At 47.5% G+C, this 15282-nt stretch overlaps 1 protein-coding gene across 4 annotated transcripts in view; it reads left to right on the top strand.

Moving 5' to 3' along the window:
• Positions 1-15282, top strand: part of LOC139546307 (anion exchange protein 3-like) — a 91039-nt gene that overhangs the window by 52276 nt on the left and 23481 nt on the right. For 3 of the 4 annotated variants that reach the window (XM_071354521.1, XM_071354525.1, XM_071354523.1), the window contains 4 exons: positions 6880-7025; positions 9026-9206; positions 9496-9631; positions 12502-12676. In XM_071354521.1, the coding sequence (XP_071210622.1) occupies positions 6880-7025; positions 9026-9206; positions 9496-9631; positions 12502-12676 (638 nt within the window). The remainder of the gene's footprint in view (positions 1-6879; positions 7026-9025; positions 9207-9495; positions 9632-12501; positions 12677-15282) is intronic. The other variant, XM_071354522.1, reaches the window with a different exon arrangement.

Here is a 15282-nt window from a genome sequence, read left to right as displayed (position 1 = left end):
AACTAACAGACAGGACAATAGGGACTACTGAAGGACACAGAGACCAGATAGAGCCAACAGACAGGACAATAGGGACTACTGAAGGACACAGAGACGAGATAGAGCCAACAGACAGGACAATAGGGACTACTGAAGGACACAGAGACCAGATAGAGCCAACAGACAGAACAATAGGGACTACTGAAGGACACAGAGACCAGATAGAGCCTACAGACAGGACAATAGGGACTACTGAAGGACACAGAGACCAGATAGAGCCTACAGACAGGACAATAGGGACTACTGAAGGATACAGAGACCAGATAGAGCCTACAGACAGGACAATAGGGACTACTGAAGGACACAGAGACCAGATAGAGCCAACAGACAGGACAATAGGGACTACTGAAGGACACAGAGACCAGATAGAGCCTACAGACAGGACAATAGGGACTACTGAAGGACACCGAGACCAGATAGAGCCTACAGACAGGACAATAGGGACTACTGAAGGACAGCGACCAGATAGAGCCAACAGACAGGACAATAGGGACTACTGAAGGACACAGAGACCAGATAGAGCCTACAGACAGGACAATAGGGACTACTGAAGGACACAGAGACCAGATAGAGCCTACAGACAGGACAATAGGGACTACTGAAGGACACAGAGACCAGATAGAGCCTACAGACAGTACAATAGGGACTACTGAAGGACAGAGACCAGATAGAGCCAACAGACAGGACAATAGGGACTACTGAAGGACACAGAGACCAGATAGAGCCTACAGACAGGACAATAGGGACTACTGAAGGACACAGAGACCAGATAGAGCCAACAGACAGGACAATAGGGACTACTGAAGGACAGAGACCAGATAGAGCCTACAGACAGGACAATAGGGACTACTGAAGGACACAGAGACCAGATAGAGCCTACAGACAGGACAATAGGGACTACTGAAGGACACAGAGACCAGATAGAGCCTACAGACAGGACAATAGGGACTACTGAAGGACACAGAGACCAGATAGAGCCTACAGACAGGACAATAGGGACTACTGAAGGACACAGAGACCAGATAGAGCCTACAGACAGGACAATAGGGACTACTGAAGGACACAGAGACCAGATTGAGCCTACAGACAGGACAATAGGGACTACTGAAGGACACAGAGACCAGATAGAGCCTACAGACAGGACAATAGGGACTACTGAAGGACACAGCGACCGGATAGAGCCTACAGACAGGACAATAGGGACTACTGAAGGACACAGAGACCAGATAGAGCCAACAGACAGGACAATAGGGACTACTGAAGGACACAGAGACCAGATAGAGCCAACAGACAGGACAATAGGGACTACTGAAGGACACAGAGACCAGATAGAGCCGACAGGACAATAGGGACTACTGAAGGACACAGAGACCAGATAGAGCCTACAGACAGGACAATAGGGACTACTGAAGGACACAGAGACCAGATAGAGCCAACAGACAGGACAATAGGCACTACTGAAGGACACAGAGACGAGATAGAGCCAACAGACAGGACAATAGGGACTACTGAAGGACACAGAGACCAGATAGAGCCAACAGACAGGACAATAGGGACTACTGAAGGACACAGAGACGAGATAGAGCCAACAGACAGGACAATTGGGACAACTGAAGGACACAGAGACCAGATAGAGCCAACAGACAGAACAATAGGGACTACTGAAGGACACAGAGACCAGATAGAGCCTACAGACAGGACAATAGGGACTACTGAAGGACACAGAGACCAGATAGAGCCTACAGACAGGACAATAGGGACTACTGAAGGACACAGAGACCAGATAGAGCCTACAGACAGGACAATAGGGACTACTGAAGGACACAGAGACCAGATAGATCCTACAGACAGGACAATAGGGACTACTGAAGGACACAGAGACCAGATAGAGCCAACAGACAGGACAATAGGGACTACTGAAGGACACAGAGACCAGATAGAGCCTACAGACAGGACAATAGGGACTACTGAAGGACACCGAGACCAGATAGAGCCTACAGACAGGACAATAGGGACTACTGAAGGACAGCGACCAGATAGAGCCAACAGACAGGACAATAGGGACTACTGAAGGACACAGAGACCAGATAGAGCCTACAGACAGGACAATAGGGACTACTGAAGGACACAGAGACCAGATAGAGCCTACAGACAGGACAATAGGGACTACTGAAGGACACAGAGACCAGATAGAGCCTACAGACAGTACAATAGGGACTACTGAAGGACAGAGACCAGATAGAGCCAACAGACAGGACAATAGGGACTACTGAAGGACACAGAGACCAGATAGAGCCTACAGACAGGACAATAGGGACTACTGAAGGACACAGAGACCAGATAGAGCCAACAGACAGGACAATAGGGACTACTGAAGGACAGAGACCAGATAGAGCCTACAGACAGGACAATAGGGACTACTGAAGGACACAGAGACCAGATAGAGCCTACAGACAGGACAATAGGGACTACTGAAGGACACAGAGACCAGATAGAGCCTACAGACAGGACAATAGGGACTACTGAAGGACACAGAGACCAGATAGAGCCTACAGACAGGACAATAGGGACTACTGAAGGACACAGAGACCAGATAGAGCCAACAGACAGGACAATAGGGACTACTGAAGGACAGAGACCAGATAGAGCCTACAGACAGGACAATAGGGACTACTGAAGGACACAGAGACCAGATAGAGCCTACAGACAGGACAATAGGGACTACTGAATGACACAGAGACCAGATAGAGCCTACAGACAGGACAATAGGGACTACTGAAGGACACAGAGACCAGATAGAGCCTACAGACAGGACAATAGGGACTACTGAAGGACACAGAGACCAGATAGAGCCTACAGACAGGACAATAGGGACTACTGAAGGACACAGAGACCAGATAGAGCCAACAGACAGGACAATAGGGACTACTGAAGGACAGAGACCAGATAGAGCCTACAGACAGGACAATAGGGACTACTGAAGGACACAGAGACCAGATAGAGCCTACATACAGGACAATAGCGACTACTGAAGGACGCAGAGACCAGATAGAGCCTACAGACAGGACAATAGGGACTACTGAAAGACACAGAGACCAGATAGAGCCTACAGACAGGACAATAGGGACTACTGAAGGACACAGAGACCAGATAGAGCCTACAAACAGGACAATAGGGACTACTGAAGGACACAGAGACCAGATAGAGCCTACAGACATGACAATAGGGACTACTGAAGGACACAGAGACCAGATAGAACTAACAGACAGGACAATAGGGACTACTGAAGGACACAGAGACCAGATAGAGCCAACAGACAGGACAATAGGGACTACTGAAGGACACAGAGACCAGATAGAGCCTACAGACAGGACAATAGGGACTACTGAAGGACACAGAGACCAGATAGAGCCAACAGACAGGACAATAGGGACTACTGAAGGACAGAGACCAGATAGAGCCTACAGACAGGACAATAGGGACTACTGAAGGACACAGAGACCAGATAGAGCCTACAGACAGGACAATAGGGACTACTGAAGGACACAGAGACCAGATAGAGCCTACAGACAGGACAATAGGGACTACTGAAGGACACAGAGACCAGATAGAGCCTACAGACAGGACAATAGGGACTACTGAAGGACACAGAGACCAGATAGAGCTTACAGACAGGACAATCGGGACTACTGAAGGACACAGAGACCAGATAGAGCCTACAGACAGGACAATAGGGACTACTGAAGGACACAGAGACCAGATAGAGCCTACAGACAGGACAATAGGGACTACTGAAGGACACAGAGACCAGATAGAGCCTACAGACAGGACAATAGGGACTACTGAAGGACACAGAGACCAGATAGAGCCTACAGACAGGACAATAGGGACTACTGAAGGACACAGAGACCAGATAGAGCCTACAGACAGGACAATAGGGACTACTGAAGGACACAGAGACCAGATAGAGCCTACAGACAGTACAATAGGGACTACTGAAGGACAGAGACCAGATAGAGCCAACAGACAGGACAATAGGGACTACTGAAGGACACAGAGACCAGATAGAGCCTACAGACAGGACAATAGGGACTACTGAAGGACACAGAGACCAGATAGAGCCAACAGACAGGACAATAGGGACTACTGAAGGACAGAGACCAGATAGAGCCTACAGACAGGACAATAGGGACTACTGAAAGACACAGGCGATACTTTGAGAAGTTATGATGATCACTTGAAATTACATTGACATGCGTATTGTAGTGACATTAACCCAACAGCTATCGGCCTCGTCAAGGATTTCTTGGCGTTCGCCGCTAAAGTGTTGGATTGACAAGCTATACGGAGCTCCCCTGAAGGAAGTGGGTAGTGTAGCGACCTTAACCCAACACATAGTGTCCTTGTCAAGAGGTGTGGATAAGGTATTAGGTTGACAGTCGCTGGCCCTGGGTTCAAGGTCCAGTTGGGGTGACATCCTGAATTAGCTACAAAATATTATCCCATTGTGAAGTCACAACAATGGCTTCTTATTATAGTTAACTGGTGAGACAAAGGGACTGTGAAATGGCATCTGTCAAAAGAATGTGTGTTGTTGTCAAGCGAATGCATTTTACGAGCAGCAGAAGAACTTGTACTTAGCTAGCAAGGCTCAGGGCGAGTCCAGCCAAAGGGCGTCTCTTCCAGTTCAATACCGACTTCTCCCTGGGAGCACTCCCAGACCTGTTAGCATAGAGCCTTTTTTATTATGAATATATTGTCTGAACAGAACCACACAAAGAAGAATGGAAGGATGGAGGGATGAACTTTGGGTCAGAGGGATGGAGGATGAGAAAGGGAACATTGTTTCTGGCCCGCTCTGTGGTGGGTGTGTCTAGAACACAACACAGAGCAGCTGAGGCCTTGAGGTGGTCTGGTCTTCTCCCCAGATTGTCTGCAAAACCAGCCCTCTGATTGGCAGTGCATCTAGCATCTACCCAAAGCTGTGAGTGAGGTCCCACCCCCATTCCCCAGGGAGATGACACAGCCCACGGTCGAGCATCTGAATACACACAAGAGTATTCACACACACACACACACACACACACACACACACACACACACACACACACACACACACACACACACACACACACACACACACACACACACACACACACACACACACACACACACACACACACACACACACACACATACCTGGCTAGCCTTTTCCCCCAAACGTTGTCCTTAGAGGGCCCTCTCCCTCTTTCCACCCCCTCATAGCCTCACTAGGCCCTCTCCCCCTATAGCCTCTCCAGACCCTCTTCCTTGTTCCACCCCCTATACTATCCAAGCCCTCTCCCTCATTCCACCACCTATAGCCTCGTCCTCTCCCTCATTCCACCCTCTATAGGCCCTCCAGGCCTTCACCCCCAATTGTCTCGCCAAGCTCTCTCCCTCGTTCCACCCCATATAGCCTCACCAAGCCCTCTCCCTCGTTCCACCCCTATAGCCTTGCCCTCTCCCTTGTTCCACCCCTCTTGCCTCACTAGGCCCTCTCCCCCTATAGCCTCTCCAGGCCCTCTCCTCCGAAAGCCTCACCAGGCATTCACCCTCTATCATCTCGCCACGCCCTCTCCCTCATTCCACCACCTATAGCCTCTCCCTCTCCCTCATTCCACCCTCTATAGGCTCTCCAGGCCTTCTCACCCCTATAGCCTCGCCATCTCCCTCGTTCCACCCCATATATCCTCGCCAGGCCCTCTCTCTCGTTCCAACCCCTAATAGCCTCTCCAGGCCCTCTCCCTATATAGACTCTCCAGGCCCTCCAGGCCTTCACCCCAATTGTCTCGCCAAGCTCTCTCCCTCGTTCCATCCCATATAGCCTCACCAGGCCCTCTCCCTCGTTCCACCCCCTATAGCCTTACCCTCTCCCTTGTTCCACCCCCTATAGCCTCACCAGGCCCTCTCCCTCGTTCCACCCCCTATAGCCTTGCCCTCTCCCTTGTTCCACCCCCTATAGCCTCACCAGGCCCTCTCCCTTGTTCCACCCCTCTTGCCTCACCAGGCCCTCTCCCTCGTTCCACCCCCTATAGCCTCACCAGGCCCTCTCCCTTGTTCCACCCCTCTTGCCTCACCAGGCCCTCTCCCTTGTTCCACCCCCTATAGCCTCACCAGGCCCTCTCCCTTGTTCCACCCCTCTTGCCTCACCAGGCCCTCTCCCTTGTTCCACCCCCTATAGCCTCACCAGGCCCTCTCCCTCGTTCCACCCCCTATAGCCTCACCAGGCCCTCTCCCCCTACAGGCTCGTCTGGTCCCTCTCCTGATGAGTAGATAATGCCATTTACGCAAAATTCAATAAAATATGTTTTGTGGCCTGAAGAGCTTTAAAATTGAATAAGGATTATTTTTAGCTTCTACTGGTCTGTTGTGGATGAAGAACCACCCAAAATAAGCACCCCTGTGCGTTACCCTAGCTGTGCACAGAACCTCAGTTACCTCATGCACCTGCTGCTTCCCCTTATTTCTTTGTTCTCTTTATTTCCAATGGAAACTTTAATGAACACCTAAAATCTGATTATTTTTTTATTGACATAGCACCGCCATAGAGAAAGTGCTCAGCCAGTCTTTGGCCCTAGTACACACAGGTTGTATAACGCATTTGGCACAATGATTGTGATAAAAAAAGAAAAAAGATGGAGACGGTTCTGTTGTGCAGACAAATAAAAACAAATGTCAACTGTGTCATACATCAGTTGGACAACCTGAGTGTGTACTATCGTAGGCCTTTGAGTGAACACAGTTGACCTTTTCTGCAGCTGACCTCATTAACAATAGCTCCTGTTGTGGTGCTTTAAGGTCACCGATTGGAGGACAACCCTGGGGTGAGGCGTCATCTGGTGAAGAAGTCATCTCGATGCCAGCTCACTCAGAACAGCAACAGCTCTCCGCCCCAGTCCAGCCTGAAGAGGAAGAAGAGAGTGGCTGACAAGAAGACCCATGAGGTGAGACATCAGACTACACAGCGCCAGTTGATTGGTTAATTGATAAATTGATTGGATGTATTAGAAAATTAATAGCACACGATCTTCCTAGTAATTTTTTACTAAAGATTAAGCAGCTCTAAAGCCAGGGGACTTCACTTTACAGTAAGGACTTCACTTTACAGTAAGGACTTCACTTTACAGTAAGAACGCGTGTTGCCATAATCCCCTGTTGGAGTCATGACATAGGCCTAAGCCCTCAGTCATGAGTTTAGGAGATCTATTTTTAGCCTGTATGATTTAATCAGTGACCATGGGAACATATGTTCTACATTTGTTTACTATTTCTATCAGTGTTATCTGAGTAGATCACATTCTCTCCCATTTGCAACGGAGTGACTGTTTGGTCCCCTGAATGTTCCTGGAAGGTTAGATCTAACATCTACTTGATTTTTCTCGGTTATTGGACTAGAAAAGAAGACACAGTTGACTGTTTGGTAACTGTAGGTGAAGTAATGGATGACTAGTTGTTTGTTTGGTACCTTGTAGGTGAAGTTATGGATAACTAGTTGTCTGTTTGGTACCTGTTGGTGAAGTTATGGATAACTAAATCAATCAAATGTATTTATATAGCCCTTCTAACATCAGCTTTACTCACAAAGTGCTGTACAGAAACCCAGCCTAAAACCCCAAACAGCAAGCAATGCAGGTGTAGAAGCATGGTGGCTAGGAAAAACTCCCTAGAAAGGCCAGAACCTAAGAAGAAACCTAGAGAGAAACCAGGCTATGAGGGGTGGCCAGTCCTCTTCTGGCTGTGCAGGGTGGAGATTATAACAGAACATGGCCAAGATGTTCAAATGGTCATAGATGACCAGCAGGGTCAAATAATAATAATCACAGTGGTTGTCGAGGGTGCAACAGGTCAGCACCTCAGGAGTAAATGTCAGTTGGCTTTTCATAGCCAATCATTCTAAGTATCTCTACCACTCCTGCTGTCTCTAGAGAGTTGAAAACAGCAGGTCTGGGACAGGTAGCACATCCAGTGAACAGGTCAGGGTTCCATAGCCACAGGCAGAACAGTTGAAACTGGAGCAGCAGCACGACCAGGTGGACTGGGGACAGCAAGGAGTCATGAGGCCAGGTAGTCCTGAGGCATGGTCCTAGGGCTCAGGTCCTCCGAGAGAGAGAAAGAAAGAAAGAAAGAAAGAAAGAGAGAAAAAGAGAGAATTAGAGAGAGCATACTTAAATTCACACAGGACACCGGATAAGACAGGAGAAATACTCCTGATATAACAGACTGACCCTAGCCCCCCGACACATAAACTATTGCAGCATACATACTGGAGGCTGAGACAGGAGGGGTCGGGGGACACTGTGGCTCCGTCCGACGATACCCCCGGACAGGACCAAACAGATAGGATATAACCCCGCCCAAAGCACGGCCCCCACTCCACTCCGCCCAAAGCACGGCCCCCACTCCCCTACTCCACTAGAGGGATAACTTCAACCACCAACTTACCATCCTGAGACAAGTATAGCCTTGAAGATCTCCCCCACAGCACAAGTGACGTACCCCCTCCTAGGGACGGGATGGAGGAGCACCAGTAAGCCAGTGACTCAGCCCCTGTAATAGGGTTTGAGGCAGAGAATCCCAGTGGAGAGAGGGGAACCGGCCAGGCAGAGACAGCAAGGGCGGTTCGTTGCTCCAGTGCCTTTCCGTTCACCTTCATACTCCTGGCCCAGACTACACTCAATCATATGACCTACTGAAGATATTTTGTCTGTTAGTTGTCTGTTTGGTACCTGTAGATTAAGTTATGGATTTCTAGTTGTCTGTTTGGTACCTGTAGATTAAGTTATGGATAACTAGTTGTCTGTGTGGTACCTGTAGATTAAGTTATGGATAACGAGTTGTCTGTGTGGTACCTGTAGGTGATACCTGTAGTTATGGATAACTAGTTGTCTGTTTGGTACCTGTAGGTGAAGTTATGGATAACTAGTTGTCTGTTTGGTACCTGTAGGTGTTTGTGGAGCTTAATGAGCTGATAGTGGACAAGAACCAGAAGATGCGCTGGAAGGAGACGGCTCGTTGGATCAAGTTTGAGGAGGACGTGGAGGAGGAGACAGACCGCTGGGGAAAACCCCATGTGGCTTCACTCTCCTTCCGCAGCCTGCTGGAGCTCCGCAGGACCATCACACATGGTGACACACACACACACACAGATACACACACACACACAGATACACACACACAGATACACACACACACACACACACACACACACACACACACACACACACACACACACACACACACACACACACACACACACACACACACAGATACACACACACACAGATACCCACAGATACACACACACACACACACACACAGATACACACACACACACACACACACACAGAGTTACACACACACACAGATACACACCCAGTCATTAAACCTTGTCTCCCCCCTCCATGCCACCCTAAGGTGTCGTCCTGTTGGACCTGGAGCAGACCACTCTGCCTGGCATCGCCAACCTGGTGGTGGAGACCATGATCATGTCAGACCAGATCAGAGCGGAGGACCGGGCCAACGTGCTCCGCGCCCTGCTGCTCAAACACCAGTGAGTGGTCATCTACCCAGGCTTTAGCTCAGAGGACGTTAAGATTCCACACCCGTTAATATACATGCTGTCAAGAACGTGTATCATCACCCCTAAGTCTTAATCAGATGTCAATCAGAGAGAGGAAGTCCAGGGCTGTTTTCCAAACGGCACCCTGTTCCCGATGTAGTGTCTTACTTTTCAAATTAAATCAAACTTTATTTGTCATATGTGGGGAATACAACAGGTGTAGTAGACCTTACCGTGAAATGCTTACTTACGAGCCCTTAACCCACAATGCAGTTGAAGAAATAGAGTTAAGAAAATATTTACTAAATAAACTAGTTAAAAAAGAAAACAAACAAAAATGTACTGCCCTACTGTTTACCAAAGCCCATAGTATCTGTGGTTCTGGTCCTACTGTTTACCAAAGCCCATAGTATCTGTGGTTCTGGTCCTACTGTTTACCAAAGCCCATAGGATCTGTGGTTCTGGTCCTACTGTTTACCAAAGCCCATAGGATCTGTGGTTCTGGGAATAGAGTGCCATTGAGAGGCCACATCTACAGGGGTTGCAGTAAGTGATGTTGGACCTCAAACCAGGATTACAAGTGAGAGGTCAACAGTAGACAGCAGAGATTGTTGCATAAGACAGATAAAACATTTGAGAAAAAAAACTCACTTGACAAAGAGATGTAAATCTCAATGTGACTTCCCCGGTGAAATAAGCTACTGCAGAGTTTTAATTCAAATATAAGTCATTTCTGTCCTACATGAAAATACAAAAGAGTATCACCCCGATGCCAACCCTCCCTCCCAGCCTCCATTGGTTTATCTATCTATTGATCTACAGTTCATTACCATTTGCCCTAACAGAGCTGCTGCGTTGGCGGCACATGATAGATTTCAACCAGAATTATACAGTATCATGGAGAAAAAAGGCTTGATTAATATCAGCAGTCAAATGTGATTAGGATGAGGGCAGAGCAGGATGAACACATGAATGAAGGATAAAGGAAGACTTTCTCTATGTGTGTTTTGTTGTCTTCAATGTGGTGGTTTGCCACAGTTCAGTACAACCCCAAAAGTTGCCTTACATTTGTTCACAGGCCTATGTGGCATCAATGCATCTCAAGCTATACACATGCACACACACCTTTTCAATATGTGTGAACCCTCCCTTCTATCGGTCTCTGACCTCAGATTCAGTTTTTGCTAAGCCCAGCTTGGTCCCTAGTCCCAGCTTGGTCCCTAGGCCCAGCTTGGTCCCAGCTCTGTCCCCAAGCCCTCCAGTGAAGAAGAGGACAGAATGGTACCATGTTTGTCCATCAACAGTATTAATTTAACATGGTGTCTCCAGTTACTCTGTGGTGGAACATGAATGTTTTACGGAGACTCATCAGTCATGGTTTTCTGACTAGTGTTGTGGTGTGTTCCTGGTGTTTGCTTGAAGCAATCATCCATTTTTATTTTAATGGTATGCCTTTTGGATGATCGGATGGATAACTCTCGGCCTTTTGGGGTCAGTGTCTGAGATCGATCGTTGTGTTGTATTAGTGTATTCTTTTAGACCTGTTGCAAAAGAGCCTTTGGATTGGTATAGGTTACAATCACCTCATTTCAGAGTCTGTCAGGGGGGACAATAGGGAAATAGCATCAATAATGTCTCTTATGGAAATCAAAGTCCTTTTTATAGTTGTGATATTGAAGCTTGAGGACAAATATGGTTTCAGTTGTATTAAGTCCATACATTGTCAAGGTATTCTGGCTTCATCCCAGAAGTAGCACCTGCCTAGTCTCTGTCTTATGATGCCAACCTTCCTGTACGCCATGTCACACCAAGGGTCAGTGACAAGTCACCTGACAGTCTGTCACCAACCATAGAGCAAACTGGGCCAGGTGGCACCTCTGTCAACCGTTCAGAGAGATTCACTGTATGTGCAGCATACACACACACACACACACACACACACACACACACACACACACACACACACACACACACACACACACACACACACACACACACACACACACACACACACACACACACACACACACACACACACACACACACATACACATAACAGACGGCGATCAACACCCACGCCACCAGGCCTCGTCACACACACCCCATCAGTTGAAACCTTTCGGCAACGTTTCCGACCATGTCACCAGCTGCTTTCCATGGGAAAAAGCTGTCTAATTGGCTGAGCCAGTTCAACATAGGAATTGATGATGTGGAAAGAAAGACATCAAGGTGGCTGTAGAATTTAGCTCATGGCTTACTCAGTCTGGGCGCTGCCTGAGCACAATCCGGTGTGGTGTCACACCTTGTTCCTTTGTTTTGTTGCGCTTTTGTGTCCAACTCGGGAGGCGGGTAACGAGAGCAAACGGACCTAATGATGGTGGTGATGTCACCATTGGGTTGGAGCGGGAGTGTGATCAAACTGTCTGTGTGTTGTGAGGGGCCTGCTCACACACACACACACACACACACACACACACACACACACACACACACACACACACACACACACACACACACACACACACACACACACACACACACACACACACACACACACACACACACACACACACACACACACACACACACACACACTGCAGTGTCTTTGTTAACAGGGACACACCCATTACAATCCAGTGGAGCCCATATGCTGAAAGAGCTGTTGGACAGTATGTATGGAGGATTGTTCCCTTTCTGTTTCCTTTCCTTTCTGTCTGCATAAACTATCAGCCACTCACCAACTTATTGAAGGAACACATTATATAGTATAACAACCTGAAGTTCCAATCCTATTGCATTGTGTCCCTCTCCCAGCCCCATGCTGTTAATGTAATACAACCTCCTGTATCTCCTGCTTCCAGCCACCCCAACGACGAAAAGGAGGGCCTTTTCCATCGCAACCACTCTACTAAAAGCCTTCACGGTAGCTTCCAACGCAACCACAACCACGTTCCCGACACCACGGTCCCCCTAGTGGCTGAAGATCCTAAAGAGGTCCTCCACCATGAAAAGAAGCAGCAGAGCAGAGATGTGTTTGTGAGCTTGTCTGTTTAGTTTAGTGCACATCTATAGGCTTGTGTGGAGATGGATGCTGCTTGGGTGCTGCTTGGGTGCTGCTTGATGCTGCTTGGAGGCTGCTTAGAGGCTGCTTGGTTGCTGCTTGGCGGCTGCTTGGGTGCTGCTTAGAATGGAGGCTGCTTGGGTGCTGCTTGGGTGCTGCTTGGGTGCTGCTTGGGTGCTGCTTGGGTGCTGCTTGGAGGCTGCTTAGAGGCTGCTTGGCGGCTGCTTGGGTGCTGCTTAGAGGCTGCTTGGATGCTGCTTGGAGGCTGCTTGGTTGCTGCTTGGAGGCTGCTTGGGTGCTGCTTAGGAAGAATGTTGCTCTTTATTTCATTTTGTCCAGCAGGCAGCCTAGTGGTTAGACAGGCAGCCTAGTGGTCAGACGTGCAGCCTAGTGGTCAGACGGGCAGCCTTGTGGTTAGACGGGCAGCCTAGTGGTTAGACGGGCAGCCTAGTGGTCAGACGGGCACCCTAGTGGTCAGACGGGCAGCCTAGTGGTCAGACGGGCAGCCTAGTGGTCAGACGGGCAGCCTAGTGGTTAGACGGGCAGCCTAGTGGTTAGACAGGCAGCCTAGTGGTTAGACAGGCAGCCTAGTGGTTAGACGGGCAGCCTAGTGGTTAGTGTGCCCAGTGTGGCAGCCCCATGCACCTCTCCAAAACCTGTATATCAAATCAAATCAAATTGTATTGGTCACATACACATGGTTAGCAGATGTTAATGCGAGTGCAGCGAAAAGCTTGTGCTTCTAGTTCCGACCGTGCAGTATGTGGGGCAGCAGGGTAGCCTAGTTATTAGAGTGTTGGACTAGCAACCGAAAGGTTGTAAGATCAAATCCCCGAGCTGACAATGTACAAAATCTGTCGTTCTGCCCCTGAACAAGGCAGTTAACCCACTGTTCCTAGGCCGTCATTGAAAATAAGAATATGTTCTTAACTGACTTGCCTAGTTAAGAATGTAGGTGTGTCTTTTGGTTTAAAAGCAGTCAAATTTCAATTAGTGTGCAATTGACCAATAAAGTGATCTAAGGGTCATCTGGATCACTGAAGTGTTATAGATTGTGCGATAGAAATGTAAAGGTAATTTCAGAATGAGCCGACATAGGCAGCATTTACCTTGAATGCTGTCTGCACTAACGCGGGAACATTGCCAATCACGGCTGTAACGCTGAACTTCCATTATACGGATTGAATAGAGCCCAGTAGTTCTTCATCTTAAACAGTAGGCTGGAGTGGAGATGGATGTTTACAGTTGTGGTCCAGTACAGTTAGAGTTGCGGAGACAATTGTAATTTTATATTTGTGTCTGCATCTGAGTCACACGCCTGAATCGTCCTTCAGATGGACAGACCACACTGCTTCGTGGCTCAATAGCCTTGTCCAATTCCTCTGAAAACAGTAGAGGAGTCATTAAAGTAGATGATTACAAGTTCTGAGACATGGAGGATATTACAAACATTCCACCTTGAAATGTCATATCCTATTCTATTTTGACCCCATTATATACACCTGTCTATAACATACATTAGGCCAGGGGGTATTCAACCCTGACCCTACGAAGTCCACAGCCTGCTGGTTTTATCTTCTACCTGATCATTAAGTACACCCACATGGTGTCCCAAGTGTAAATATGTCCCTGATTAGAGGGAAACAATTTAAAAAAGCAGTGGAACTGGCTTTGAGGTCCAGAGTTGAGTTTGAGGGCATTATCGAGTGTACTAAAACATCAGATATATGCGGCTAGTACAGTAATGCAGCCACGGTGGGAAACAGAGAAACACAGATAGTTATTGGAATTGGAAACAGAAAGAAAGCTCCTATTAGCCACTCCACATGTGGCGAATTAGGTTCTTAGTCAGCTTACAGAGGTGCTCCTTGTTAAAACTTCTTGACTGTGAAACTGTAAAGTGCCCCGTGGCTTGAAACGTTGGAAAATGTCATACAACTCATAAAAATCAATAACTCCAGTCGTATTAAAAACATTTAAAAGGGATTTTACCATTTCGTACCTTTGTCACTTTGTCGATTTCTGTATGTCAGGGGTAGACGACTAGATTCAGCTTCGGGCCGATCTTTGCGGAGTGGATGGTCATGGGGGCCGAAACATAATTATAATATTTTGTACTCTGCAAATTGATCCCAACTAAGCTCAAAAAGAGATTGTATTTGAAAATAACAATAAATTCATAACTTGATTACATTGAGACATGATCACGTATGTTTCTTTGTTTGTCCCCACAAAGTTTTTGTCATAAACAAGACTGGAAAATCACTGGAAAATCACCAAGAATTCAGCAAAAAATATATATATGAATTCTTGGTGATTTTACAGTGATTTTACAGTCTTGTTTATGACAAAAACTTTGTGGGGACAAACAAAGAAACATACGTGATCATGTCTCAATGTAATCAAGTTATGAATTTATTGTTATTTTCAAATACAATCTCTTTTTGAGCTTAGTTGGGATCAATTTGCAGAGTACAAAATATTATAATTATGTTTCGGCCCCCATGACCATCCACTCCGCAAAGATCGGCCCGAAGCTGAATCTAGTCGTCTAATCTGAATCTAGTCGTCTGAATCTAAT

This window comes from Salvelinus alpinus, chromosome 20 (assembly GCF_045679555.1).
Source record: "Salvelinus alpinus chromosome 20, SLU_Salpinus.1, whole genome shotgun sequence".
Lineage (NCBI taxonomy): Eukaryota > Metazoa > Chordata > Actinopteri > Salmoniformes > Salmonidae > Salvelinus > Salvelinus alpinus.
Note: the sequence above shows the minus strand (reverse complement) of the source record. Positions and strands in the feature narration are given on the sequence as shown.